Below are 26757 nucleotides of genomic sequence, written 5' to 3' on the forward strand. Positions count from 1 at the left end.
ACTCGTCTTTTGTGTCTATCAAAGTAACACAAGGATGTTTGTCTGAGCTCATTACTCTCCAACTCTTCAACCAGAAAACAAAATGAAGCAGGCACAACACAATGCACTACCAGATGTCTAGCTTATGTAGGGCATCCAGGTGGTCACCCCCATTACAAAAGGATCTGAGTGTTATTTTCATGCACTACAGCGTTTAACACACCTCTTTTTTATTGACAGTAGAAACAATATGAAAATGTGGGAAAACGTTAGCATCAAACACGTGAAGTAACTTCGAAGTAGTATATCATTAGCCAACACTGTAGAAGTTATTTTGGTATTTTATTGAAATTCCCAACAGACTAGCAAAGTACCTCCAAAATTAAGATTACCAAAATAAACTAGAGAAGTATTTCCAAAATAAAGATGATGAAAAATTAGTTAGCCAGAGTATATTAGTAGTCTATTGCTGCTGTCACACATTACTACAAACTTAGCAACTTAAACACCACAAATTTACTATCTTACAGTTCTGTGGGTGAGAGGTCTGACTTGGGTCTCACAGGGCTAAAATCACCGTGCGCACTTTTCTAGAGGCTCCACGGGAGAATGTGGTCCCTGGCCTTTGCTAGCTTCCAGAGGCTGCCCACATTCATGGTTGGAGCTCCTTCCTCCATTTTCAAAGCCAAAAATGCTGCATCTCTCTCTGACTGTTCTTCTGTATTTGACATTTCTCTCTGACTCCAACGCTCTTCCAATTCCTTCTTGCCCTTTCAAGGACCCTTGTGATTATATGGGGCCCACCTGGAGAACCCAGACTACTTTCCCTATTTCAAGGTCACAGGATGAGTACCTTAATTCCACCCGCAACCTTTTCCGCATGTGCCATTTAACCCAACATATTCACAGGCTCTGGGGATTAGGATGCAGACGTCTTTGGGGGGTGGCAGGAGTATCATTCCGCCTACCACACATTAAACATACATGCAAATACACCAAGTTTAATATTTTCCTGACCGTTCAATGTCATTCAATTGCCTTAATCTACAGAATTTATCCTTTTTATCTATATAAAACATATTAAACTGGCCAGATGCAACAGTAACAAAAAAATGTAAAGAGATATAAAACAATTTGTATGTGGGCCGGCCTCGTGGCCGAGTGGTTAAGTTCGTGCGCTCTGCTGTGGAGGCCCAGTGTTTCACCGGTTCGAATCCTGGGCACAGACATGGCACCATTCATCAGGCCACACTGAGGCGGTGTCCCATGTGCCACAACTAGAAGGACCCACAACTAAGAATATACAACTATGTACCGGGGGGCTTTGGGGAGAAGGAAAAAATAAAATCTTTAAAACAATTTGTACAACATTACAAAGTAGTGGTTATTTGTGTGTATGTGTTTATGTATAAAACTGTACATGTACACATATGTGTGTATATATCTACATACGCATATAGATATATATACACACACACTAACATAATTTTATCGTTACTCAAGTGGTTCTGGAAAATCAGTATACCATAGAGATTTCTCACAAAATAAAGCCATGTTTATGAAGATCCAACATCAGCCAAAGACCATATTCTTAATGAAGAATGAAAATGTTAGAGACAAAGAAATTCTTTCTTTCCAGGGTAGTCTTTTCTCCCAACTTGCTTGCTTCTCATTTTTTTCCTGTTCTTGTCCAAATTAATCTTCTTCATGCTCTTGAAGGCCCACCGTGTATGAAGTGACCAGAGCCCTCGTGAAAGGTCAGACTACCAACCCACAGACACACGAGTGCAGCTGCTTCCGAGGAAACGACTGGGAAACACAGGAAAGCCATCCGCGCATCGTCGGAGCACAGCCATCCAGCGTGCCCTTCATTCCGGAGGAGAAGGTCCTAATTCCTTCCATGGCGGCAACACTTGCTTGTCTGCAAGAAACATGACTTGCAAGCGTGACCACTGTCACTGGGAGAGCGGCGCCAGACTTAAAAGACGGGAATGTGGTAGTGGCGGTCATTCTCGGTCAGCAGGGAGATCTCCGGCCACTCTCTGAGCGGCTCCTCCGGGTAGCAAACTTCAAAGTCTCTGGAGTTAAACTTGAACAGTCTGAACACTTTTATCTTTACTTCGAGGGAGTATCCAAGTATAAACATATCAATCTGGGGAAGAGATGAAAGAGAGGTCACGAATACACATTTCCAAATTCCTGCCCTCCCACCAGTGGAGGGAGAGTCTTCTGCCGCAGCCTGTGAAATAAGGCGCTTGTTTACAGACCCACACATGAACCACTGAGCGGGCACAGAGTTGGGAACAAATGTCCGTTACGTGGAAGGCAGGGGACGAGCGGGGGAACATCTCTGTAGACTAGCGTGAAGAAATCACAGAGAAACTGATAAAAAGTGAACACAACTAGAAGGACATGCAACTAAGATATACAACTGTGTACGGGGGGGGGGGCGGTTTGGGGAGATAAAGCAGACAAAAAAAGTGAAGGAATGCTCACAGTAAAAATTACAGCCTTCCAACTGGTTTTATATAATTTTAAATCAATTTTTATAAAAATGTCAGATAATTTTGTGTACCTCCTAAGAAAGCAAAACCAAACCAAATCCCTTTTCTATGGTGATATAAAAGCACTGTCTGGATCTTTAAAATTTCAGTAATTTCTATTTATCTGCGGTAAGTAACCGAATGGTTTCCCAAACATTATCTCACGTTCCAGCTGTACTTTCTCCTGGTTAACCTCTGCTGCGGGAGAATCTGTTCCCATCTGAGAAGCAGTCTGAAAGGTCAGAGATGTGCCCAGCTCTAGTGCTCCCTGGCCAGAGGGCTGGACAGACACACAGCAACCAGCAGGGAGCAGGGAGATTTCCTGCTCTTCTGTGCCTCACTTGACGGAGAGTAACACCAACCCACCACCTCTTTGCAGCCGGTTTTATCAGGGCTGAAACTCAACACCAAACGCCTAAGTGTTCAAGTCTTGCCAGTATCGTCCTTCATCAAACACAAGACTCTTCTGCTCCATTTACCTGCTCTAGGCCACATGTGTCGCCTACAGAATTCAGGTGATTCATCATGAAGCTCAAAGGGTCACACGATGTTTCCCGGGAAAACAGCAGTCGAAAAAGACTGGGAATGACCTTTTTTGTCTTCATTTGTTCATAAACTTCGGTGACCTGATACAGCATGATGAACTTTAAAGCTTCATAGAGTTTATATTCCAGGATAGCATTAGAAAAAAGGATGTTGCACATACTTCCTCTCTTATGATAATCTTTTATTCCACTAAATTCAGTCCACTAAAGAAAAAACAGATGTAAAAGTCAAATTTAGAAGGGCAGAGGTGAGTGTGTACGCCACTGCATACTTTTTAAAGTACTTAAAAAACAAACCAAGGATCAATATAGGGGCGTGGGACTTTAACTCTTCATTTTATATCTTTTGACACTGATGTTTTTTAACCATAACTATAGTCATGCATCGCTTAAGGATGGCAATATGTCCTGAGAAATGTGTTGTTAGGCGATTTCATCACTGTGTGAACATCACAGAGCGCACTTACACAAACCTAGATGGTACGGCCTACTGCACCCCTGGGCTGTACGGTACTAACCTTATGGGACCACCGTCCTATCTGCGGTCTGTCGTTGACTGAAATGTCGCTATGTGGTGCATGACTGTACATATTACTTTCCCAATAACAAACTAGTTTAAATATTTTTTCAAAAATGCACCACCTACTAGTTAAAATACTAAGCACGTCAGTTTCCAAAAACTGCTTAATATAGTTGGGTTACAGAAAGGATATTCCGACGCAAACAGAACTAACTGGAATTCTTTAACATTCTCCACGCACCAGGCACAGTTTAAAGCCCCGTACACATATTAACTCACAACAACTGTACAGGGCAGATACAATGCATATTTCGGTTTTACAGATCAGAAAACTATGGTACAGGAATGTTATGATATTTCCCAAAGAAGATTCATTTCAACAATTCAAAATCTGTGACTCTATTAAAAGGCAGGAAAAACTCTTAGTCAATTTATAACAATCTATAACTTGTCCCCAGGTTATTAATAGAGCGTGTCCCAGAAGGACATTTCTGAGCGTGTTGTCTGGACCTTGCACCACATTTTTCTAGGGAAACAAAGGCATATGACTGTTAGGGCTTCCTGGCCAGCCCCCAGAGGCCTCCTTAAACCCTAATGGGCCTAATTACAACGTAGAACAATGCTGCTCTCGTTCATTACTTGGAAGGAGAAAGAACAAGGAAGGGAAACCATCAGTTACTGGAAGTGCTTCTGCCTGCACTTCCTGCTTAGGTGACAAAGTGACGCCTGACATCAGAGCATGTGGCTGCATCTGGGATGCGTGCTTTCATTCCTACTTTTTTCTCTCCCAAACACTCACCTGCGTTTTCAATAATTCCACACATTTACGTAATTTTCCAAACACATTCGAACCCGTATACTTCTCAGGACCAAAACTGTATTGCTGGATCCAATTACAACCTTGTGAAAAGAGCAGTTTTTCAGGAAGCTTGAAAAGGAAGTAGATGCCAGCAACGATTAGTATCTCAACACTTATTAACCACCATTTGGAATATGTCAGAGCACATATCTTATCTCATTTGGGAATCTTCATTTTAAAGGACTATAAAAACAACTGAGTAAAAACATATCGTCATTCTTTTTAGATTTGTGGATTAAGTGATTTGGATGACATTCTTAATTCATTATTTCACAACTGATGAAAACCTAAATGAAGATTAGATCTCTAGGAACAATCTTTTTGGATAAAACACTTCCCATACTTCCTAGGTACATCCCCTTAGAAATTATTTTTAACCAAACAACGTTAGAGTGACATAGTACATCAGGGAACACATGGCTTTAGAATGACGCACTGTGAGATCCTAACCCAGCTGTCACTCACCAGCCGAGAGATTACTCAGCCAGCACGGGTTATTTAACTTCTTAGCCTCACTCTCCACTGTAAGTCAAGGACGATACTATCCACTTTACAGGACTCTTGTTGGGATTAAATAAGATTATGGAATATGGAAGAATCTGACCCATCAGAGGTATCCAATACATTTTCCCATCCGGCTGAGCCTATGGAACTCAGGATCTCGGTTGTATTCTCTGTCCTCAGCAACCAGCAGCAAAGCTAGCACACTGCATACACCTGACAAGTATTTGCTAGATGAAATCAAACTAACAAAGCCAACTCTAAACATAAAATGTTAAGGAAACAGAACATGTGTAGCTATGTATGTGCATATACTTTATATTTCTTTGCTCCTCCGTTCTGAAATGTACATCCTAGATTAGGCATACTGCAGTCAAAATAAAAATTGAGGTTATTCATCAAGAATGTATTGCCCCACACTGCGAAGAAAATGAAAAAACAAAGAACTCTCAAAACTCCATCAACAACAAAAAAACAAACCCAATAAAAAGGGGCAAACGATTTGAACAGACACTTCTCCAACAAGATAATAGGGATGGCAAATAAGCACATGAAAAGATGCTCAATGGCATCACTCATTAGGGGAATGCAAACCAAAGCACAATGATACCAATGCACACTTACTAGAATGGCTTAAAAAAAACCCAAATCTGACAATACTGGTGACAATGTGGAGCAACTGGAACTCCTAGACATTACTGGTAGGAATGCAAAATGACAGAGCCACTTTGCAAAATAGTTTGGCAGGTTCCTAGTTAAACATACAACTAACATATGACCCAGCAATGTCACTCCTCGATATTTACCCAAAAGGAATAAAAACTTATATTCATACAAAGTCCTTTATGGCAATCTTCATAACAGCTTTATTCACGGTTGTCAAAAACTTGAAACAATCCAGACGTCCTTCCATCGGTAAGTGGATAAACAAACTGTGTTACTTTCATGTCAAGGAATACCACTCAACAATAAAAAGGAATGAACTACAATTCACAGAGCCACATGGATGAATTGCAACCGCATTATGCTAAGTGAAAGAAGTCACATTCAAAAGGCTACACACTGGATAACTCCATTTATAGGACATTCTGGAAAAGGCAAAACTCTAGGGACAGAAAACACATGAGTGGTGGCCCAGGGCTGGGGGTGAGAGAAGGATTGACTATAAAGGGATAGGAAGGAAGCTTCGGGGCAGTGGTTACACCCTGCATGCGTTTGTCAGAACTCCAATAACTGAAAAGTGAATTTTAGTACATCACCTCACTTCTAAAGGACAGACGCCTTTCTCAAGAAAAGATGATAGAAACAAACAAAACTGAGGATGACTCTCTTTCTGGGATGGCTTATCTGCAAACTGACATGAGAGACAGAGGACTGGGCAAAGGCCCCTCCAGGCCCCTCCAAGGTCAGAGCCGCCCACAGAAGACCCGCAGCCCGTGTTGCAGGTGTCATCAACGTGACGTTTCCCGTCTCTCCAGGGGCAGCACTGACCTTAACGATGTCTTTTTCTTTCATCCAGGATGGAAAAGAGAGGCCCTGGCTGAATATCTGAAACAACACGGACCTCAGTGCATCATAGTTATCTCTCTTGACTTGTCGGACACATTTAATATGCCGCCGCCAAAACAGTTCCTCGTAGGCCTGTGAGCACAATGGGAGAACGCTGGTTTTTAATTCCCTTGGACACGAGAATAAGCAAAGTGAATCCACTGCATTTTCAGTGAGGTGTTCCTCCCAAATAAAGCGGACGACAGAAACAAAAACAATTATCAATTACAAATGTGACCACATGGAATTTTAAAGTAACCTTGTGTGTGTAGAGTCCACGTTGTGCTATTTCAGTTGATAAATTCCTGGAAGCCCAGGGCCAGGAAATGTCATCTGGGGGAGATGATGGATACAACTTGACCCCAGTCAAAGATATTATACACTTTTAAGACCGTACGGGGTTTTTTTGCTTTTGCTAGTGACAAGGTTGGGCAGCATTGCTGGGAATATTGATCAAGATCGATCTAAAAATCCTCAAAATATTTTATGTCAAGGCGCCTGACCTCTTCAAGGACAGAAGCCCACAGGGCCTGCACAGATGTTTAAGAGGCCTGGCCAGGCGAGAGTCGACCAGTACAACGCTCAAGCTCCCGGAAATTACAGGCCTAATTTACCCACGTCCTTGAGGGCACGAGCTCTAGGGGAAAGGCCAGAAGCCAACATCCAGCAGCTGTTTGGCTTTTTAATTAGAGCCACAATTATTTCTTGCACCATGTTTGGTATTAGTTGACCTTTGGATTTAGTAAAGCGAGACAGAATTTTGTTCCCTGATTTTTACCCTCAAATTCTCCATCTTCCATGAAGTTTATAAAAAGACACACCTTCCTCATCAGCTTGGCCCGGGGTGTCTCTCCTTTCCATTCTCGGGCACAATAACTGAGTAAATCAACTTCCGCCTCCACGCTGAGGTTCCCTGGACCGTCAGAAATAAAAGGTAGTTAATTTTCCCTTTCCTCTCCCTTCTTGAACCCTCTCTGCACCTTAAAAATAAGGAAACATATGCATGAAAATACTTACTTTTGAATTTTCTCTGCAGATATCCAATCCACCTAAAAGATAAAGGGAACAATAATATCAAAATCCTCCTTTGAATAGCAAGGGTATTTTTGAAATCTAAAGATGATACAACCACCTACCATTTCAGCCGGCGCCCTAAATATAAATGCAGCCTTTTGAAGTAGCAAAGGGCAGCCACCAGAAATGAAACTGCCAACATCACCGACCCCTTTGCTATTCTCCATGCAGTATCTAAGGCTTGGCTGGTGACTAGTGTCCAGGCGTGAACTTGGTCATTTCCTACAAAAATTTAATAATAAAAAAAGAAAAAGCACATCACATTTTCAGAAGTCTGCTTTAAGGAAAAAAAGATACAATGGATAATTATACTTGCCAAGTGTTGATCATTGATTTACATAAACATTTTTTAAAGTATTCAAAAATTCAATCTAAAAATTAAACTTCTAGCTCTCCTATAATCAGTGTCATATTTAAGAATATCTTTGTTCCACAAAATTCAAGAGAAATAGTGAATGTAAAGACTATAGGTTTCATAGGGCCGGCCCTGTGGCGCAGCAGTTAAGTGCATACGTTCCGCCTCGGGCACCTGGGGTTCCCCAGTTCGGATCCCGGGTGTAGACGTGGCACCGGTTGGCAGGCCATGCTGTGGTAGGCATCCCACAGGTGAAGCAGAGGAAGATGGGCACGGGTGCTGGCTCATGGCCAGTCTTCCTCGGCAAGGAGAGGAGGATTGGCAGCAGATGTCAGCTCTGGGCTAATCTTGCTCAAAAAAAAAAAAGAGTATAGGTTTCAGAATCCCTCTGACCTGAATTCAAGACCTGCTTCTCCTACTTTCCTAGCTGTTTGACTGTGGGACCCTAACTTCTCTTACCCTGAATGGTCTTGACTATAAAATGGGGGTAAAAATACTGACCTCTCTGGGGAAAGATGGAACGAAATTATTTAAGAACCAGCAGAGTGCACAACACACTGTGTTGAATATCTGTTGAATCCAAGATTGTGTACAGGGGTTCTGCTCCCACTGAGAGCACCACCCGGGAGACAGTCACACCAGGGGGCCTCTAGCGATGCAGCTACCACCCACCTCCACCCACTTTGATGTTCTTAAATCACCACGGGCCACAACATGTGGCATCACCTTAACACACAGAATGAGCAACTCAAACACAGAACAGCAAGCACACAGACATCATTTCCAGAACGCAGACCACTTGGACGTCATGAGATGGAGACAGATGTGCCACTTATGGTTGACTGTGATTCCTGATTTGACAAGAGAAAAATAACGGGCCCAGCTGGAGCGCTCACACTGTGTACATGCAATATTTCCCTATGTGCAGCAGACTCCTAATTATATTATGTTTGAGCATGTAAAATGCTGAAGTACAAATGAGGAAGAGCACTCCTGAGTCTCGGCCAAACCTCCTGGGGTTCATTGTGAAATAGTTCCCTCCCCAGCACATGGTTTAGTAAAATTCCAATGATTAACTTTGGAAAAGCCTCATCAATTTGGAATCTACAATTTTAGCATTTTTGATCATATGGATATTTGATGTACATTTACACTCTCAATAAAGAGTTTACCGGCAAAGAAAGAAAGTTACCAGTAAATAAAAATACATAGATTTACAACTACTTAAAAAGACATTTTCAAAAACAGATGCTTATCTGTTTAGAACTGGTTAGCTCTTCCTTATATATTTACTCCTGCCTAGACATTTAGTAAAACTTTCTATGAATTGTTTAAAAATGTAAAGCTATACTGCCTTCACATCTGTAATTTAGACTTTTATTAAGTCAGATGGATTTCCTAACTTTGAAAATTCTCACATACACAAATATTTTTACTAAATTCTTAAATTCAGAAAGAACTAGAATTTTGTCTGTGACACATAATTTCCTTTACTGTCATCATAAAAATTTTATAGAAAAATGGAATATTACATATGATTTTAGTTTTTTCTCTTTATATCAATTGCATATCAAATTATAAGTTGGATATCTTTTCACATCACTGTGTATATATCCACATTATTCTTTTTAAAGAATGCACAGGGGCCAGCCCGGAGGCACAGAGGTTAAGTGTGCACGTTCCACTTTGGCGGCCTGGGGTTCACCAGTTCAGATCCTGAGTGTGGATATGTCACCGCTTGTCAAGCCATGCTGTGGTAGGCGTCCCACATATAAAGTAGAGGAAGATGGGCATGGATGTTAGCTCAGGGTCAGTCTTCCTCAGTGAAAAGAGAAGGACTGGCAGCAGTTAGCTCACGGCTAATCTTCCTCAAAAAAAAAAAAAGCACAATATTTCGGTATAAAGACAAACCATCATATACGTATGTAATCATTGCTTTATTGATAAACATTTGGATTGTTTCCCAGTTTTTCAGTCTTACAAACACTACTGAGACATTCTGCTTACGGACTCATGGTAGCTTTTAGGATAATTTCAAGAGGAAACTCAGGGTCAAAGGGTGTGCACGTTTTTAGTTTTGACAGATGTTGCCCAAGAGCCTTCGGAAACAACGCTGTCAATTAACACTCCCACTACAGGGACGAGGGCCCCGACTTCCTCAAGCCCCAGCACTGGCTGTGATTTCTCACTGTAGTCTGCATTTCTGTAGTGACATGTTCACACTGCTTCCTCTGTGAAGAGCCTTTTAGAGCCTCTGCCTACTTCGCACTGGGTGGTGCTCATTTCTGTGCCAACCTAGAGAGCTTGCAGTCACTGAGGTGGGGTCTGGCTGCTGCCCCTCCACGAGGCATGTGCTCTCATTTGTCACACACCCCAACCAACACGCTGCATTCTTTTAAGTTACTGCCCGGCCCCTCGGGGCATTTGGTTTGAGACCTCTGAATCAGGGCCTTCTCCTGAGCATGAGGCCTCTCCTGCAGCTGCCCAGGGCCTCCAAGGGGACCCACTGCAGATTATGGCTTCCCCCATGACACCCCCCATCCCCCCACACAGACACATTTCCCTAGCCCACTCCCTTATCCTGGAAATTAAACCCTGCCTACAACCCAAGAAAGAAACAATGATATGATCAACTTATCAGGAAAAAACATGTGAGAGCTCAATACCCCTCCCATGCAAACCCAGAACACAAGCCTAACGTCCTGGCCTCTATCCACCTAATGTGCCCAGTTTTTGGTCAAGTAACTCAAGCCAAGAAGGGCCAGGGAGCATAACCCCCAGGGGGCGACCTGGAGGCGGCTGCGCCCTTTACTCCCTGTGGCCCTGGCCGCACAGCCACCAGGACCTTGTAGATCTGACACAGGATCCCCTGCCTATGAGGTAAACCGACTGCAGCCCATGGACATGCTGAGGTCTTCACAGATAGATCCGGAGTGGGGCTTGTAACCCAAAGGAGAGGAAGTACAATGTTTTAGTAGAAAAAAGTATGGCTTCACTGTTAATTAAAATACATACAATCTGAGATTTTGCTACCCCCCCAGACCCTGTGCTAAGTGTTTGACAGGAAATATCTCATTTGCTCCTGCCAGCGCTGCCCTGGTGTAAGGAGGTCCCAGAGCCCACAGTGTGGGGCCCATCCCAGCCCTGCCCATACACTGGGTGGGCAACTTCCCCTCCCTGAGCTTCTGTTTCTTACCCCAGGAATGGAAACAGCAAGGAATACTTGCCTGGTATACTGGGAGTGCTCAATGCATGCTCGCTCCTACGGCAGGTACCACATAATGGCAGGAGTGGAGCAGCATCCACCTCTCAGAGCTGTTGTGACGGTGAAGGAAATGATGGGGGAGCGCTGAGCACACCATCTGACAACGGTAAGTACCCAATAAATGGGTATTATCATTTTTATTGCTGTCACTCTAATTGTTCTTATTTTGCAGATGAGAAAACTGAGAGGGAAAGATCAAATAAGCAAGTGATAAAGTTACAACTCAAACACAGGGACAAGGTGAAGGTGTGAAGCCAGCAGCTGTGTGCCTTCTCACTGGGCCATCCGGCCTCTGAATGGTGGAGTCATGTAAATCTTCAAATCAGCTTTGTTACAGCAAGAGGAATTAAGACTCTCTAAGAAGAGAATTTTAAAAATTTCTCCCGTATGTGTCAATAACTGGATTGCAACTCAAAAACAACAGACGTAGAAGAGAACGCCATAAATGAGGCACCTAGAAAAACACTACCATGATCACAACTTGGATGATCTTGTGAGTCAGATCTCATTTCCCCAAATACAGCTGAGAGGGGACAAAACTTCCCACATCAGAGTCATCACAGGGGTCCCAGCCCGCCAAGGAGAACTCAGCAGCAGGCCGTCCGACTTTCCCTCCCCGCCGGGAGAAGCGCTCGGCCGACAGCCCGCTTTGGGTGACGCTGACTGGACTAACCGGAAGGGAGAGAAGCTTCCACCACAAGAGAGTCAGTCATTCTACATAATAAAACGAAGATCGAGAAGGAAGGGGAAGAAACAAGGCAGGGGGACAATGAAGATTCTTCAGGAAGTGAGGCTTGCAAGAAGAAGCAGAAAACAGAAGCATCACCAGGAATTATAGATTTGATCCTCTTTAAATGGTTCGGCAAGAGACAAAAAATGAACTTTCTTTTTAATACTTTTGGACTGGACCACTTGGATGGTGACTGAAATGAGTCTATATACAAAGCATCACGCATTTCTATTACACGGGAAAGTGGCCTAACTAGGTCTCAGACATCCCCCAATCAGCGGCATTGAAATGCACTGAGAGACCCCAACTCACACAATCAGAAGTGATCCTTGAGTAGTTAAGATACCCTTGAGAGATCACACCAGGACATCCTGAAATCAACAGTGTGTCTCTCTGAAACTAAACTCTGATCTGTGATCACTCAACCTATATACGGCAGATGAGACCACTCGACTTGAACTGAAAAGAAAAAAAAAAATGCCACTGGTTTTTTGTGGTAAAATTCTACTTAGAATTTTTTTTCCGTTCTCTAAAATATACCAAAGCTGAAATAATTCAAACATTCAAACAGGAAACCAAAAAGAAAAAAAACAAACCTGAAAACAAAACTAAGACACTGAAGAGCCGGAAACCGAGCAATAATGCAGACAGCAGTTCCACCCCAAGCCTTAGCCTCGCTCTCATGGAAACTCCTCAATATCTGGTTTGCCTCCAAAACTTCCAGGGTGTTCCGGATCCAGACAGCCAATCCTTTACTCCCCTACTTCCCCACAGTCCAGCCGCGGAGTCTTTGTCTACCTCCTCTCCCAATCTTGTCCATGGTACAGCAGCTCTGCACGGCCCCCTCTCTCTGCACACATCTACACTCTCAACTGCATCGAGCCCCTGGACTTCTCCTGAAGCAGCGGTGTCAGATCAAGGGCTCCCGAGTGGGGAGGGGGGAAATTAGGCCTGAGCTAAAAGACAGAAAAAGCTATTTAATTCAGATGTTTGAGATAGCAGAGGGAGTGAAAACATATACATACAGTAAAATCACCTTGTTAAAAATTTAAAGTAAAAAATACTAAATTTAATACATACACAGTTACTTCTATCTGCTTCAATGCCCTATTATGGTGCATTAGCAGGAAGTGGAAGAAAGAGTGGCCTGGAGAGACTGATCGATTAGGAAGCAAACGGGGTGGGAGAGGCAGCCAGCACTCTCCCTGTGGCCCGAGGAGTGGAGGACGGGGTGGGGGTGACAGAGCGGAGGACACAGACATTTCAGAAGTGCTGGTAACCTTGCCACACTCTTCTGAGCTGTGCTGTGGAACACTGCTCCCTTTGAAAAAGTGACTGTGGCTTTCGCGTAATTCTAATCAAGGGCGGGAAGTACTGCAGGAGGAGCATGCTGAAGTCAAATGACGGAGAGGCGGGAAGGGCTGGCAGACCTTCCTTCCGCCTGCCCCTCACCTCCCTCCTGCCCTGGGCTGGGTGCTGGCTGCAGGCAGTGAAGGAAAACGAAAAGACACACGTCCTGCCCTCAGGGAGCTCATGGTCTGGCAGTGGAAGCCCTCCTGTCAGGAAAGGCTACTGGTGAGCTTGCCCAGGCCCACAGTGCCATGACCCTCACTCCCCAGGGTCAGTGCATGCTGGTGTCAGGGTCTGGCCAGGACGCAAAGTAACACAAGGCCTCATGAGCTGGGTGCCCAGGTGGCAGACTGTCCTCCATTCCCCAGCAGGTCACCCCCGCAGAGGTCAGTTCTGAGAAACTCAGAGGCTCGAGAATAAAGCAAAACATCGTACATTAGCCCAAACAAACCAGGCAACACGCAAACAGAATGATAAACAGAGAGCACAAACCCTGTGAGGGCATCAAGCTTTCTAAAGAATTTAGAGGACAGGCAGACTTACTAGAAAGCTTTAAAAAGTCAGCACAGCAGAGTGAAAGACCGGGTTTAAATGGTCTCGGTTCTCGCAAAACCATAGCTTAGCTGGTAGTTTTTATACGAGTTTTAGGGGAAATATTCACAAAAATGTCCTGGTAATAAATCTTTGAAATGGTGAGGTCAAAGGATGTCTGTGCTTTAGTGTCTCAGGTATTAATTCTGCTAAGAAACGACAGTCTTCCACTCACAGGTGGAAGTTAACATGTGGACACAGAGAACTGATTGGTAGTTACCACGGGAAAGGGGGTGGGGGGAGGGCACAAAGGGTGAAGTGGTGTACCTACAACATGACTAACAATAATGTACAACTGAAATTTCACAAGGTTGTAAACTATCATAATCTTAATAAAAAGAAAAAAAGAAAAAAGAAATGACAGTCTTCCACTTGGTAAAGTACTATAACCAAGAAGTTCAAGATCAGTATCACTGAGGAAGGAACCAAGTGAAAGGTTTTTATCTTGAAAGTCATGACCAGTGAGACATCCAGCTGTAGCCCTGTCATGCAAGCTACTTCAGCTATGAGCACAGTCCCCACAGGACCGGGCATGTTTTACCCAAGGCTGCTGTTAAACTAAGAGTGTCAGTAAACTCAACAAGATTGAGTCAAACACTGAGAGGATTGTGTGCATGTGTTTTTAATAATATCACAGCTCAGAGCTTTTTTCATTTACTGCACACATCTTTAGGAGTGTTAAATGCAACCCATCACTTGAAAAGGTAAGTTTAATTTTCTAGTCACGTGGAGGGGTTCAAAAACCCACGCAACTATAAAGACACAAAAGCTGTAGGTGGGGTAGGCTTCTAGCCAAGGGCAAGTTGTAATTCCTTCGCTGGGAAATCAGAGAACTCCAGGATCACTTTATGCAACCATGCCGGCTCCCTGGCCTGCAAGAGAGAACTGGTTTGGTAGAAGCAGTCCTGGACTCCGCCGTCACTCTGCCATTTTCTAACTGTAGGACCTCAGACAAATCACTTAGCCTCAAGGATCCCCAAAAGTCTCCCCAGTGGTGGAGAACAACAGTGATAACAGAGGGTTGGGTTGGAACAAAATTACAGTCATGCATCGTATAACGACATTTCGGTCAACGACGGACTGCACATCTGACAGCAGGCCCATGAGATGAGTACCATGTAGCCTGGGTGTGTAGTAGGCTATACCATGTAGGTGTATCTAAGTACACTCTATGACGTTCCACAACAACGAAGTGGGGCAAGGCTTCCCCTAGGATGTGAGGCAGAGCTGAGACCCCGAGGATGGAGAAGAGTTCACAAGGGGAGGCCGGCAAAGCTCAGATCAGCAGGGTCTTCAGAGCCTGCCAGAGATACTAATGTTTACCTGGAGAGCAAGGAAAGTCCCCAAAGGGTTTTAAGCAAGAGGCTGGTGTGATCAGATCTGTAACCACAACGTGAATCCTTACTGCTGAGGTCATGAGAAATATGTCTGATTCCTCTTCCATACCGCAACCTTTTAAGTCCATCACACAGTCACACGATGCTTTGGGCTGAAGGGGCTGGAATTCTTGCTCTCCAAGGCCTGATTCACAGCAGCCCCTCAGCAGAACGAGTCCCTCCACTTGGTGCTCCCTCTGCACTCCGTCCACACTGCAGGTCAGTTAGGTGTATTCAGGACTGTGTCCCCTACTGGCCTGAAAGCACCTCTAAGGAGAAAGCTGAACCTTAGTTCACTTCGGACCTGGTCATCTGATGAGCTGTCACATATACACTTTATCTTTGAGGTGAAGAAACTGAAGCCCTGAGAAAGCAAGAAACATCTGAACTTGAACCCACATGTTCTGACTCAAAACGATTGCCCTTTGAACTAACTATGCAACTGTCTTCATGAGTAATTCTCTTCCAAGAATTCAAAACAATTAACAAGCACAAACCTAGAAGGCAGCTATCATTTCCACTGTGCCCTTTTCTCTTCTAGATTATACATTCCCCATTCTCTCAATCTGTTCTCCCATGATATGGTTTGGGGGGAGACTCTTCATCATCCCAGTCCCTCTTTTCTGAACCCATTCCACACTTAAAGGGAGACCCCAGGTCAGAGCACACTGTTCTGAATGTGACCCAATGAAGAGAATTCAATAACGTGGTCACTTCTTCATTCTCCATCAGGGGTCAGCGAGTGTTCTGCATAAGGTCAGAGGGTAAGTATTGTAGGCTTTGCCAGCCAGCTGATCTTTCCCAACTCATCAGCACTGACCTGAAGGAGTGAAAGGAGCCATTAGAGAATACACAGCAGGGCTGTGTTCCAAGGAAACTTTATTTCTGGACACTGAAATCTGAATTTCACGTAAGTCACACATATCAGGAAACAGGATTCTTCTTTAGATGTTTTTTCCAACCACGAAAAAATGTAAAAACTATTCTTAGCTCATAAGTCATATAAAGACTGAAGAGACTGATTTGCCAAACCTTGTTCTAGATGATACATTCAGATCAATGCAGCCTGTGACCACATCAGTATTGCAGAGCTGAGAAATAAAAGCACCAGCAACTCACAGTCAGCCTGCCGGCAACTTAAAGCCCTTTACACCTGTCACTGGGGGGTGTCTCCCCATCTTCTGAAGAGGGAGAGAGGGGCAGGGACTTTCATCCCACTGTCCTCAAAGTTCCAGGTGGAAGGGCTTTCCTGGAGATCTGGTGCTGGTCTCCATCCCACCACTGCCTCCTTTACTCCCTCCTGAGGGAGAGAGACCTATCTATCAGCAGGGTTAGGAGAATCTACTCAACTCAGGCCCCTCCCCTCCTATCCAGATGTGCCTGTCTGCAGGGAGGTGCCCTTGGGCCTGCTGTCTCCCTGGGAGAGAGGCCTGACCTTTTAGGGGTGAGCTCAGCTCAGGCCCTGCTAGCGAGCCCATCTGGCCACACAACTAAGACAGAGGGATGTTATCATGAGCTGACACTTAAAAAACCTCTCACTCCCATGCCTACCTTTCAGTTAGCTCGGAACCTGGGAAGGAAAGCAAGGGGTTACCCAGGTCATGTGTGCGAGTTTGTGCTTTTTAGACCCAGGTGCTACACGTATCCCAGTTAAATTTCACGTGACTGGCTTTGGCTCACTGCTTCAACCCACCATGGCTTTTGTGGCACACGCTCTTCCTCGCAACCCTTAGACCTTTAAAGACTCAGCTTGTCTTCCACATCCCAATACAAATCACTTATGAACAGGTAACCAAGAGAGAACGAAAGGTACTCTCTGAGACAGGCCACCCTTCACCTTCAGTCTACCATGATTTTTCCATTAATCAGAATCATTTGCGCTCTGCTGCTAATGGTTCCTAACCCTTCTAATTGGCTTCCCTCCCCAATGCCATTTCCTATTCTGTAGCCAGAGGTGTGTTTTTGGTTTTGTTTTGGTTTTTTTACATTCAATGGATGTGTCATCTCCTATTTAAAAATCTTTCTGTCTTTTCTTGTAGGAAAGACCCAAATCCTGGTGGCCAGTGAAGTGAGCGGATGTGGGAGAGGGCATGGTGCATCACAGGTGTGCCATGCTGGCCAGAAGCCTCGGGGAGCAGGTTCTTCTGGAACCAGGAACCAGTCTCACCACATAACCCCAACCGCCTCCTGGAACCACCGATGTGTGGAGAAGGGCCCACCACTGATGGCAGCACACAGCAGAAGCTCCCTGTCCTCCTCCCCGTCTTTACCTCTCCTTCCCCTCACAGACCCATCGACCTTTACGTGGTCCTTTAGATCTGCTCTCCCAAAAAGAAACCAGTGGCTTCAAAACAAACTCATGAACCATTATAGAGCACTGCACTCAAAGTCTACGACCAGCAACATCAATACCACCTGGGCACCTAGAAATACAGACCCTCGGGCCCCGCGGAAGCAGACTCTGTGCTCTACTAGACCCCCAGCAATTCACAGACATGCACAGTCAAGTCTGAGAGGCGCTGTTACAGAGCACGTGATCACCCTTGCCCTGGCTCCACCTGTGGATTTCTGATTTGGGGGGCTGGGGCCCAGGCACCCGTCTTTTTTTAAGTTCCCAATGCACTGCCGGCATTGAGAAACAGTGCTCTGGAGTAAGGGCTTCCTCCACTCTTGGCTCTTTCTGTTATCTCAAATATATTATCACATGCCAATTAATTTCCAAAATCACTGTCAGGGGAAATCGTGCCAGATGACGAAGTCTCCCTGGTCATGTGACCCAACTACAAGCAGGTGTTGCTGTGTTTTGTGCCTCTCTCCCTTTGGCCAACGTGAAGGGCTACTTTTACCTGTCAATCATCTTTCTATGGCTTGGAGCTATGTCAATCTCAAAAGGAACTCTGCTAAAATTAATAATAAAGGAAGCCAACTATTAATGCGGCCTCCAGGGAGGGTGACCAACTCATCCTGGCTTGCCTAGGGCTCTCCCAGTTTTAGCACTGAAAGTTCCACATCCCAGGACATCCCTCTGTCCCAGGCAAACAGGGATGAGCAGGATGAGTGGGATGAGGGCCCCGCGCTGTGACCCTGATTCCCTCCATCCTCTCACCTCTTCCTCTTGCTCCAAGACGACTGGCCCTCTGCAGTTCCTCCATCAATGCTCCCTCCCACCTCCCGGACTGCCTTTGCCCATGCTTTTACCTCTGTCTGGAACACCCTTCACTCTACTCATTCTCCACCTCCCGGCACAGACGTCATTTCTTCAGGCAAAGCTTCTCGGACCCATTCCCAGCCCCGAGGCTTGATCAAATCCCCATCATACTGTCCCATTGCACATGGTGTCCTTTTCCTTCACAGCACTTATCACTGTTTATACAGCTGTGTTTGTGTCTGATCAGTGTCCATCTCCCTATGTAGGTGAACGTCTTGAGGACTGGGATTGCATCTCTCTGCCTTCTTGGTGCCCAGGCACATCACAGACAGTTAATGAATATTTGTTGAGGGGCCTGCCCGGTGGCGCAGCGGTTAAGTGTGCAGGTTCCACTTCTCGGTGGCCTGGGGTTCACCAGTTCGGATCCTGGGTGCGGACATGGCACCACTTGGCAAACCATGCTGTGGCAGGCGTCCCATGTATAAAGGAGAGGAAGATGGGCACGGATGTTAGCTCAAGACCAGTCTTCCTCAGCAAAAAGAGGAGGATTGGCAGTGGTTAGCTCAGGGCTAATCTTCCTCAAAAATCAATCAATCAATCAATAATTTGTTGAATAAATAAAATGAATCCATGTAATCAGGAGCCAGTCTATATGTCTCCATGACAGAGACTGCTAGCTTCTCCCAGTATCTGTTCTCTCTCTTCCACAGAAATAGAATCCTGACTTTTACTCAGAATACAGGCTATGTTCCATCCTCCCTAGGTGCTGGGTATAGCTGTGTGAGTGAATTCTGGCTAAGAAGCGTTATGTGCAATTTTCAGAAGACTTTGTTGAGAGGGGTGTATTCCCTGCCCTTCCTCCTCCCTATTTGCTGGAATGTAAGTGTGATGACTGACGTTCAGCAGTCATCTTGGACCAGGAAGTAGCTGTGGGCATGGAAGCCATGCACAGTGGAAACAAGTAGAAGCAACCTGGGCCCCTGACACCATGGAGCCCATTCCAGCCTCAGGGAGCCACCTCTGAGCTCCAGCATGAGAGAAATAAACTCGATTCACTTATTTGGGGTTGTTCTCTTCCCGGACCACACCTGAATCCTAACTAAGAGCCTCTATCTCAGTGGTCCCTTCCAACTTTTAACACATATGTCAGAAATAGTGAACCACTAGTGTGTTTTCTCTTCCCTTAATTATATGCACGTAAATGTAAAGCAGGAAGTGAGAAAGTGAAGTGGTCACCCAGTGGGATGGTTCCAGGTAGCGGAATGAGCGGGTCCCAGACAGTCAAGAACTCAGCGTCTGATCTTAGAGAACTGAGTGACTCTGGACCTCAGCTTCCTCCCCTATGAACAAACAGAAGGAGGCCAGGCCATGAACCGCCATTTACCTTCATCCTCCAAAGGCCTCTCTATGTTAACGCATTTTAGAGTCACATTGGACGAGTAGCCATGTTGGGGCACAAGACACAGGATTTTAAGTAGTAGTGAAATAACTAAAGTTCAACTAAACTCAAAACATCACTCAAAACTTGCACTGCAGGGAAAATGCCCTGACATACAGAAGATATATGAGACCTGACAAACGCCAGCAGACACTCAACCCTTAGAAGTCCTACAGATCAATTACACCAGTTGACTGAAAGCATAGTTTTGATAAAGAACCTTTTCCACAAGGGTTTCCATGCAGGTGACCAGTTTCTAAAAGACGGCAAGAAAAAAAAAAAAAGGAAGGTTGAGGAGACTGAGAGGGAGGAAGGGGGAGAACGGTGCTTTCACCTGTTACAGGCTCCAAACTTTGAAGGACTCAGTGAATGAGGTATATATGGGAGCAGACACTGGAGCACCAGAGCATCAAGAACAAGACGGCACACGGCAGGGCAGCAAGCACTGGATGTCCAAGTCCTCTACCGTGACAATCACTAAGTACCCCAAACTGAGGTTAACAAATATTCAAAAACAGAATAGAGGCATATACCATGGATAAAACTGATCTAATCAACTCTCTCAGTTCAAGGGATTTTTCTTTCTACTTCAGATTCCGGAGCAAGGGATCCATATGCCCGAGTCTGGCACTGCTTCAGGCATAAAACTGAGGGACCCAACACTTACATCAATAATTCCATTGCTACATTTGCGTTCCAAGGTGAGCGGCCAACCTAATCCTTAGCTACAGACTATACTCCAAGTTCATTTTTTAAATGCCAAGGGAAATGACAAATAGTTGATCCCATCTGCCGACATCATGGCCATCCAGCCGGTCATATCTAGATGGTGACCGATTATATTCAGCCCACGCCAGCCCTGGCTTGCCACCTCTCCCACTTCCCCTTTCCTATCAGCCGTTCTGCTTCCTCCTCCTCGGCATTTCAACCTGTTCCAGAGGTCGATTTGGAAGACACAGAGCACTGAGTTTTCCTGTGACTTCAGAGATCTCACAGAAAAGTTGAAGCCTTCTTGTCTCAGGTCAACAAATACGCGCACGATGTGCCAGGCGTTATCCTAAGACCTAGGGGAAAGGTCTCTCTTTACCAGGCAAGGAGGAAGGTAGTTCACTTCTCTTAAACTTGGGAGACTAAGCGCTCCGGGGAACACTTGCCCTGGTTGAGAGGAAAGACAGAAATCGTTCAAAGCGCACTCCCCGATGAGCTCCCACCACCAGCTCCCCTGCCCACCTCTGGTCCTGAGCCCTGGGAACTGGTTTGTGCCCACTGAGGCTCTCCCAACCCTGGAGAGAGCAGGGAGCTCACGTCCACTTCGTGATGGGCACAAGATGGGGCAGTAAGCTTCTCCTTTTTTTGTCAGTCAACCCTTGACATTGAATGAGATTCCTCTTCTCTCTGAATTCGGAGAGGACTCTCCTGAGAAACTGACTTCCAATTACACTATGACTCCATCTGCTAGAAGACTAACCCTAATATTCATTCAAAAGTAGTATCAGGGCAAGCAGAGAAACAGCTAATAAAGTATTTCAAATTACTATATATCTACCATCCAACAAATCCACATAGACTCAGAGTTATAGTCGCATGGTTAAATCAACAAGAAAAGACTTACTGTGAAATTCTTAATTCAGAGATTTATCAAGCATAGCATTTCACATGCTACAGTTTCTGGGATTTCCGTTGATTACCTGGGAATCCCAGCAAGAGTACTAAAAGACAACGGTCCTTAGTCTCCTGGTCTCCTTGAAATGAACATAAACATTTTATCATCGTCTCATTTTAAACATGATGCCACCTGTCTATTCTGGCTCTAATTAAATGAGAAAGTAGAAAAATGGAGTATGACTAGAACAAAAGATACTGGAAAAATGAGTACATAAAAACTTTTCTCTGTTGATTCATTGTAAAGTGACATTTAAATGTTCTTCCATTAAATTAATTACAGATCAAAAAAGGTGCATACACCTCAATTTTGAGAACAGACTGTCCGAAGTAAATGAACATTTACCAGAGGATTCAAGTGGACAGGAGAGAAAGGTCAAATACACTAGTCCGATTACTCCTCTAAAAGTTACAAAGAGACTTTAACAGCCACATATAAGGAACCAGGTATGCAGGACGTTTTAGCTCAATGTGATGACTTTTCAGTCTCTCTTCTCCTGACCCTAGACCTGTGAATTACCTCGAGCAACAACAAAGGTATAAAAATGATAACTCAACTTTAATTTAGAACAACTGAAATGTGAGAAGGTAAACTTAGAAACCAGAATGCTCTCAGGTACAAGCCAGAACTGCTCCAGGAGGCGGAAGCAGGCGATGGTTAAGAATCTGTTATGGGTGGAGACACACTGCCGGGGTTTGAATCGTGGCCATCACTTACTAGCTGGAAACTCTGAGCAAATTCTGTAACCGTTCCAAGCGCACAAAGTGGTGGTTGTAAAGACTACAGAAGACTATCTATGGGCAGTGTCTCCGTGCCCAGCACCAGGAAGAGAACTCGAATGCCCACTGTTACTGTGGGGGGGACAACACCGGGTGCTACAGGCACTAAGGACAGCACCTGCTCATCCCAGGGAGCCAGGTAAAAGGTCATTTTCAAATTAATAATTGTGGCAATCAAGAGTTTCTACTTAGCTAAAACACATGGTACCAAAATTTACATTTTCCTTGGTATTTAATTCATCTCACAGAAATGTAACAGTAAAGGATAAAGTGGGGCAAACAAGCTGGCAAAAAATATCAATGATGGGCCATCTGGTTCGAAGCATTCTCTTGTGTGCATGTGTTTTTAATTGCAGTGTTTGTTGTTTTTTCCCCTAAGCCCTCAAACTATTTTTTAAAGAAGAATATTTCTCTTTAAGGTTGCAGCCAGCACACAGAGAAGCGCAGCTACTCGCTCCTCTCTCCCTGGGCACACACTGTCCACCACTGGCAACCCCTCTGCTCGCTGTTCAGCTCCTTGAGAGCAAAGGCCTTGAAGGCACTGGTTCTAGAATAAGCTCACACTCCTCAGCACCTCTTTGCAGTCCGTGTTGAGGAGGGAATGTGCGCGCCGCCCCCATGATCCTCATCGCTCACTTGCCGCTGACCAGCTGCCAGGTCACTAGCTGTTCTGAGGAGCCCTCTCCCTTTAAACACAGATGTGCTCACCAGGTAAACTCACCTGCCTGCTTAGCGTGGTATCTGTGATCACCCAAGAGGATAGACCAAAGACTGCGTGTGGGGGTCAGAAGCATCTGCTTCATATGTAAAGTTAGTCGTCCTAGAATGGCTTTGGAATAATGGAATCCATGATATTGAGAAACACATACCTTTTAATTAGCAGAAACGTCTAGGTGGGAAGTGGGGGATCCTGTACAAGTTTGTATGTGACTCGGTTTCACAAAATAGGGATAAAAATAACAACTACCTCAGAGTATAAGGTAATGATGATAATAATAATAGCAGCTAACCTTTGAGGGCTGACTATAGGCCATACATGGCTCTAGCCCTTTATATATAATAAATAAAGACACAAGCAGCACTCAAAAATACTAGCCATTATCATTATTTCTAAACTTTTTGTTTAGCCTTAGATTCTTTTCCCCAAGCAAAATCTTACCCAGAACAGCATACAAAACAGGAAAAAAAAAAAAAAAAAAAAAAAAAGCAGAGCTGCTCCATGTATAGCTGGACTTAGGGGATCTGGCTGATGGGTCCCCCATTCCACACTGGGCATTCCTGTCCCCCCAGGCCAGCCCCCAGAGATTTGTGGTTCCTGAGAACACCATTGAAAACTCGCAGTCTTCTCTCTCCCCTCCTTCGTTTAGCAGAAATCCACTAAACAAATGGAGATGGACGGTGGTGAAGCCACGGCAGAGCCCGAACCAGTCAGTCAATGACTCTGAGGCTGGCCAGAGGCAAGAGGAGCCAGGAGTGTGGGATACACATCCTCTCCTCAAATGTCAGACTGCCAAAGGTGTGCTGAGAATTCCGAGCTCATCCCACACTGGGTGCAGGTGTCCCCTGCTTCCTCCCCCGTCCTCTCCAGGCTTCAGGTCATTGCACCAACGACCTTCAGTGCCTCTTCCTTGTCCAATACTCTGATTCTGACAGTGTCTTTCCCATAATAATATGCACAGATGTTTAGTTCATGATTCTCAATATCCAAACACTTAAACATAGTAAAAATGGCTCCCAACACCTCTTCCCCATCCCGTTCAGTGGATTTTCTTCTGCTGTTATCCGTTTGTTTTTTTTATGGTCAAGTGTTACCTGTTATCACTTGCTGTTATCTCAAAAGTGAATCTTGGTCTCTCTCTTACCAAAAGAGTTAGGGGTGGGTAGAAAACCTATCCCCATCCTAGTTTTGGCAACTGATTTAAATTTTTTTTTTTTCCAGACACGACCAGTAAAGAAGGGAAACTATGCTCCTAAGTCCTCAGAGGTTACGTTTTGGAGAAAAATGTTTTCCATAACCTGATCTTTGAATCACGTTCTTCCACTGCCGCACACCAACTGCAGTCCCCACAGGCTGGGGAGGAGGAAAGAATTCTCTCTGGGCTCACAGTGCTGGCACACCTTAAACTTGGTGCAGTGGAAGGAAAAATTCCTGGCGATTATGTTAAGCCCAGAGTAGGCACCTTCCCGCCTCCCAAACCAGCTTTTTCCAGCTGTGCCCCTATCTCCGTCTCCAACTTTGCTTTCTCTGCCAAAATAAGGCAGGGAGAAGGGAAGCCAATCACATAATAAAAAGTTCAAAAGAATACACCCATAGGAAATATTTGGCTAATTCAATAATAATCCAAGATGCAGAAAGATTGAAAAATGAGTTCACTCTTCAAACTTCTGAGAATGGAAGGTAGTCAATCACAGAATTGGGGCCTTACGGATCAACTAGCCCAACGCCCTTATTTTATAGATGAGGACGTGGAAGCACAGAGTGGTTGTCGCTTCTAGGCACACGGTCCTGGGCAGAATGACGTCTACAACTCATGTCCTGACTCCTGGAACAGTTTCCACTACACCCAACAGTGAAACACCCAACAGCTTGCTGTGGGAATGAAAAGCTCCTGCTAGCACCACAAACAGCTATAAGCGGTCCCAGCACCTGCCAACTTCCCATAAACGCTGCAGTACCTGGAGCCGAAACTCTGTAAAGAGGCATGCTCCCCAAATTCACCGGCGGGCTCACACGTCTGGGGTGGCCACCAACAAATACAGAAACAGGAATGTGCTCCAAACTGAGAAGCAGCCATGCTCATCCTTCTTGGAGCTGGGAACCGAGGGCACAGCAGAAGGTCTAGGAAGGAAAATACCCTTCCCGTCCACGCTGAGGAGGAGACGCCGAGACACAGGTGCCCCCTCCCACCCGACTTCAGCGACGGGCCTTGCGCGCGCCACCTGTGCCATACTGTGCTGCTGCTCTTGTCCCTGGTGATACTTTTGGTTAAAAAGCTAGTATTCTCTGTTGTTCAGCGAGTCTCGATTGCCGCGAAGGTGTGGGCCACATCCTCTGCCAGCAAAGCGCGAAACCCGTCAACTTCCCTCCGACAACAATCGAGTTCTCAGAGGGGACGCCGAGAAGGGGACACTGCCGGCCCTCGGCGCAGGGCCCGACCCCACCCGCTGCCAGGACCCCCGGCCCACCCCAGCCCGCTGGACGGCCTTTCTCTTTCCAGGAACCTGCCTCCCTGGGGGCCTTGGGGGTTCGCGCGTTGCCTCGACCCGAACGGCTCTGCCCGCGAGGGCGTGGTTCCATGGTGAGAGGCGCCCCTGGCCTCGACGGCTGCGCCAACCCTGCAGGGGGCGTGGGGGGTGCAGCCCGTCGCCTCCTCGCCCTGCTCAGGGGCGCCCCGCCTTCCGGGACGCGGACCTCGCACCCCAAAGCCCGGGCCGCGCCGCCGGCCGGCGGAAGGAGCGCGTCCAGGCTGCCCGCGGCCCCGCCTGCCCATCCGCGCGCCCCCGCCCCGCCCGCGGCCCACCTGCGGCGGGGGCGCCTGGCCACTCCCGCTCCCGCGCCCGCGGGGGGCTCCTCGGCGCCGCCATGCCGGCCGCGCGCTGCGGACTGGCGCGGAGCCTCCGCCCGCCGGCGCCCGGGCTCGCTTCACCGCGGTGGGCGAGCGCGGGAGGCGCAGGAGGCGCGGGGCGAGGTCGACCGGCCGCGCTCCCGCCCCGGGCGCCCGGGGGCCGAGTGACGCGCTGGGCCGCCAATGGGAGGCCGCGGCGGGGCCGGGCGGGGCCGGGGGTGGGGATGGGCGGGGCCTCCGGGAGCCGTCGGGATCGCCCGCCCGGGTCTGCGCGGGGGCGCGGGAGGATGCTGGGGACGTCCAGGCGTGGCTTCTCGGGAATCATCCTGGGAGTTCCGCATGGACGGATCCCACGATCTCCCTGGCACTTTACATGGAAGGCCCATTGAGTGGGAAGCAAAGAGACCTGGCAGGTGGGATATGGGGGAGAGGGACTGGTGCCTTTTTCCTCTCCATGGAGAGATTACAAGATGCCCATCCCCGACCCACACGTTAAATTGCTGGTCGGTCACGGCCAAGGGATGGCGAGAGTGGAATCCAGATGTAGCTGTGGGGCCAAGGTCTGTTCCACCAGACTGGGCAAATTTTGTGATCTTTATTTCCCCCTGGGTCAGCAGAAAGGGGTTATGCTTACTTGGAACTAACAGTTTACTTCAGGCATGAGAATATGTGCATTATTGAAAAAATTAATCCTCTGATAAAGTGGTTTATCAAAACAAAAAAATATGGGAGAAGCTAAAAGGAAAAATAAACAGCCCAGCCATAAAATGGTGCTCACAACAAGGTTCTTTTGCCCGTGATTTCCTAGTCAGATGGACCCTTTTTTCAGAAGAAAAAGGAAAAAAATAAAACTTCTGGTGAACACTTCCTCTTTTTCCAATATGCGCAGTTCCAGAGACAGACAGACAGACGTGCATGTGACGGGTT

At 46.1% G+C, this 26757-nt stretch overlaps 1 protein-coding gene across 5 annotated transcripts; it reads right to left on the bottom strand.

The window, feature by feature from the left end:
• Nucleotides 1–302: 302 nt before the first annotated feature.
• On the bottom strand, nt 303–26032 carry OTULINL (OTU deubiquitinase with linear linkage specificity like). 5 transcript variants are annotated; one of them, XM_070519851.1, is made up of 9 exons: nt 25786–25926; nt 8099–8271; nt 7632–7791; nt 7513–7544; nt 7317–7408; nt 6439–6588; nt 4387–4515; nt 3002–3271; nt 303–2131 (listed from the first exon to the last, which is right to left on the bottom strand). In XM_070519851.1, exons 2-9 carry the CDS (start codon nt 8166–8168, stop codon nt 1958–1960), a joined length of 1077 nt encoding a protein of 358 aa, XP_070375952.1. In that variant the 5' UTR covers nt 8169–8271; nt 25786–25926; the 3' UTR covers nt 303–1957. The 5 variants fall into 5 exon arrangements, with proteins under 5 accessions (XP_070375952.1, XP_070375951.1, XP_070375953.1 ...); XM_070519850.1 differs by having other exon boundaries at nt 8083–8271; XM_070519852.1 differs by lacking the exon at nt 8099–8271 and adding an exon at nt 11152–11286 and having other exon boundaries at nt 25786–25919.
• Between the last annotated feature and the right edge of the window lie 725 nt (nt 26033–26757).

This window comes from Equus asinus, chromosome 10 (genome assembly GCF_041296235.1).
Source record: "Equus asinus isolate D_3611 breed Donkey chromosome 10, EquAss-T2T_v2, whole genome shotgun sequence".
Taxonomy (NCBI): Eukaryota; Metazoa; Chordata; class Mammalia; order Perissodactyla; family Equidae; genus Equus; species Equus asinus.

Excerpts from the sequence above, each read along its gene's own strand:
- OTULINL (XM_070519850.1), bottom strand. The coding sequence starts at position 8,212 with ATGAGCCAGCACCCGTGCCCATCTTCCTCTGCTTCACCTGTGGGATGC. Across the intron at positions 6,589-7,316 it reads GGGCCAAGCTGATGAGGAAG|GCCTACGAGGAACTGTTTTG; the intron begins GTGTGTCTTTTT and ends TTGTGCTCACAG. Across the intron at positions 4,516-6,438 it reads AAGAAAAAGACATCGTTAAG|CTTCCTGAAAAACTGCTCTT; the intron begins GTCAGTGCTGCC and ends TTCCTTTTCAAG.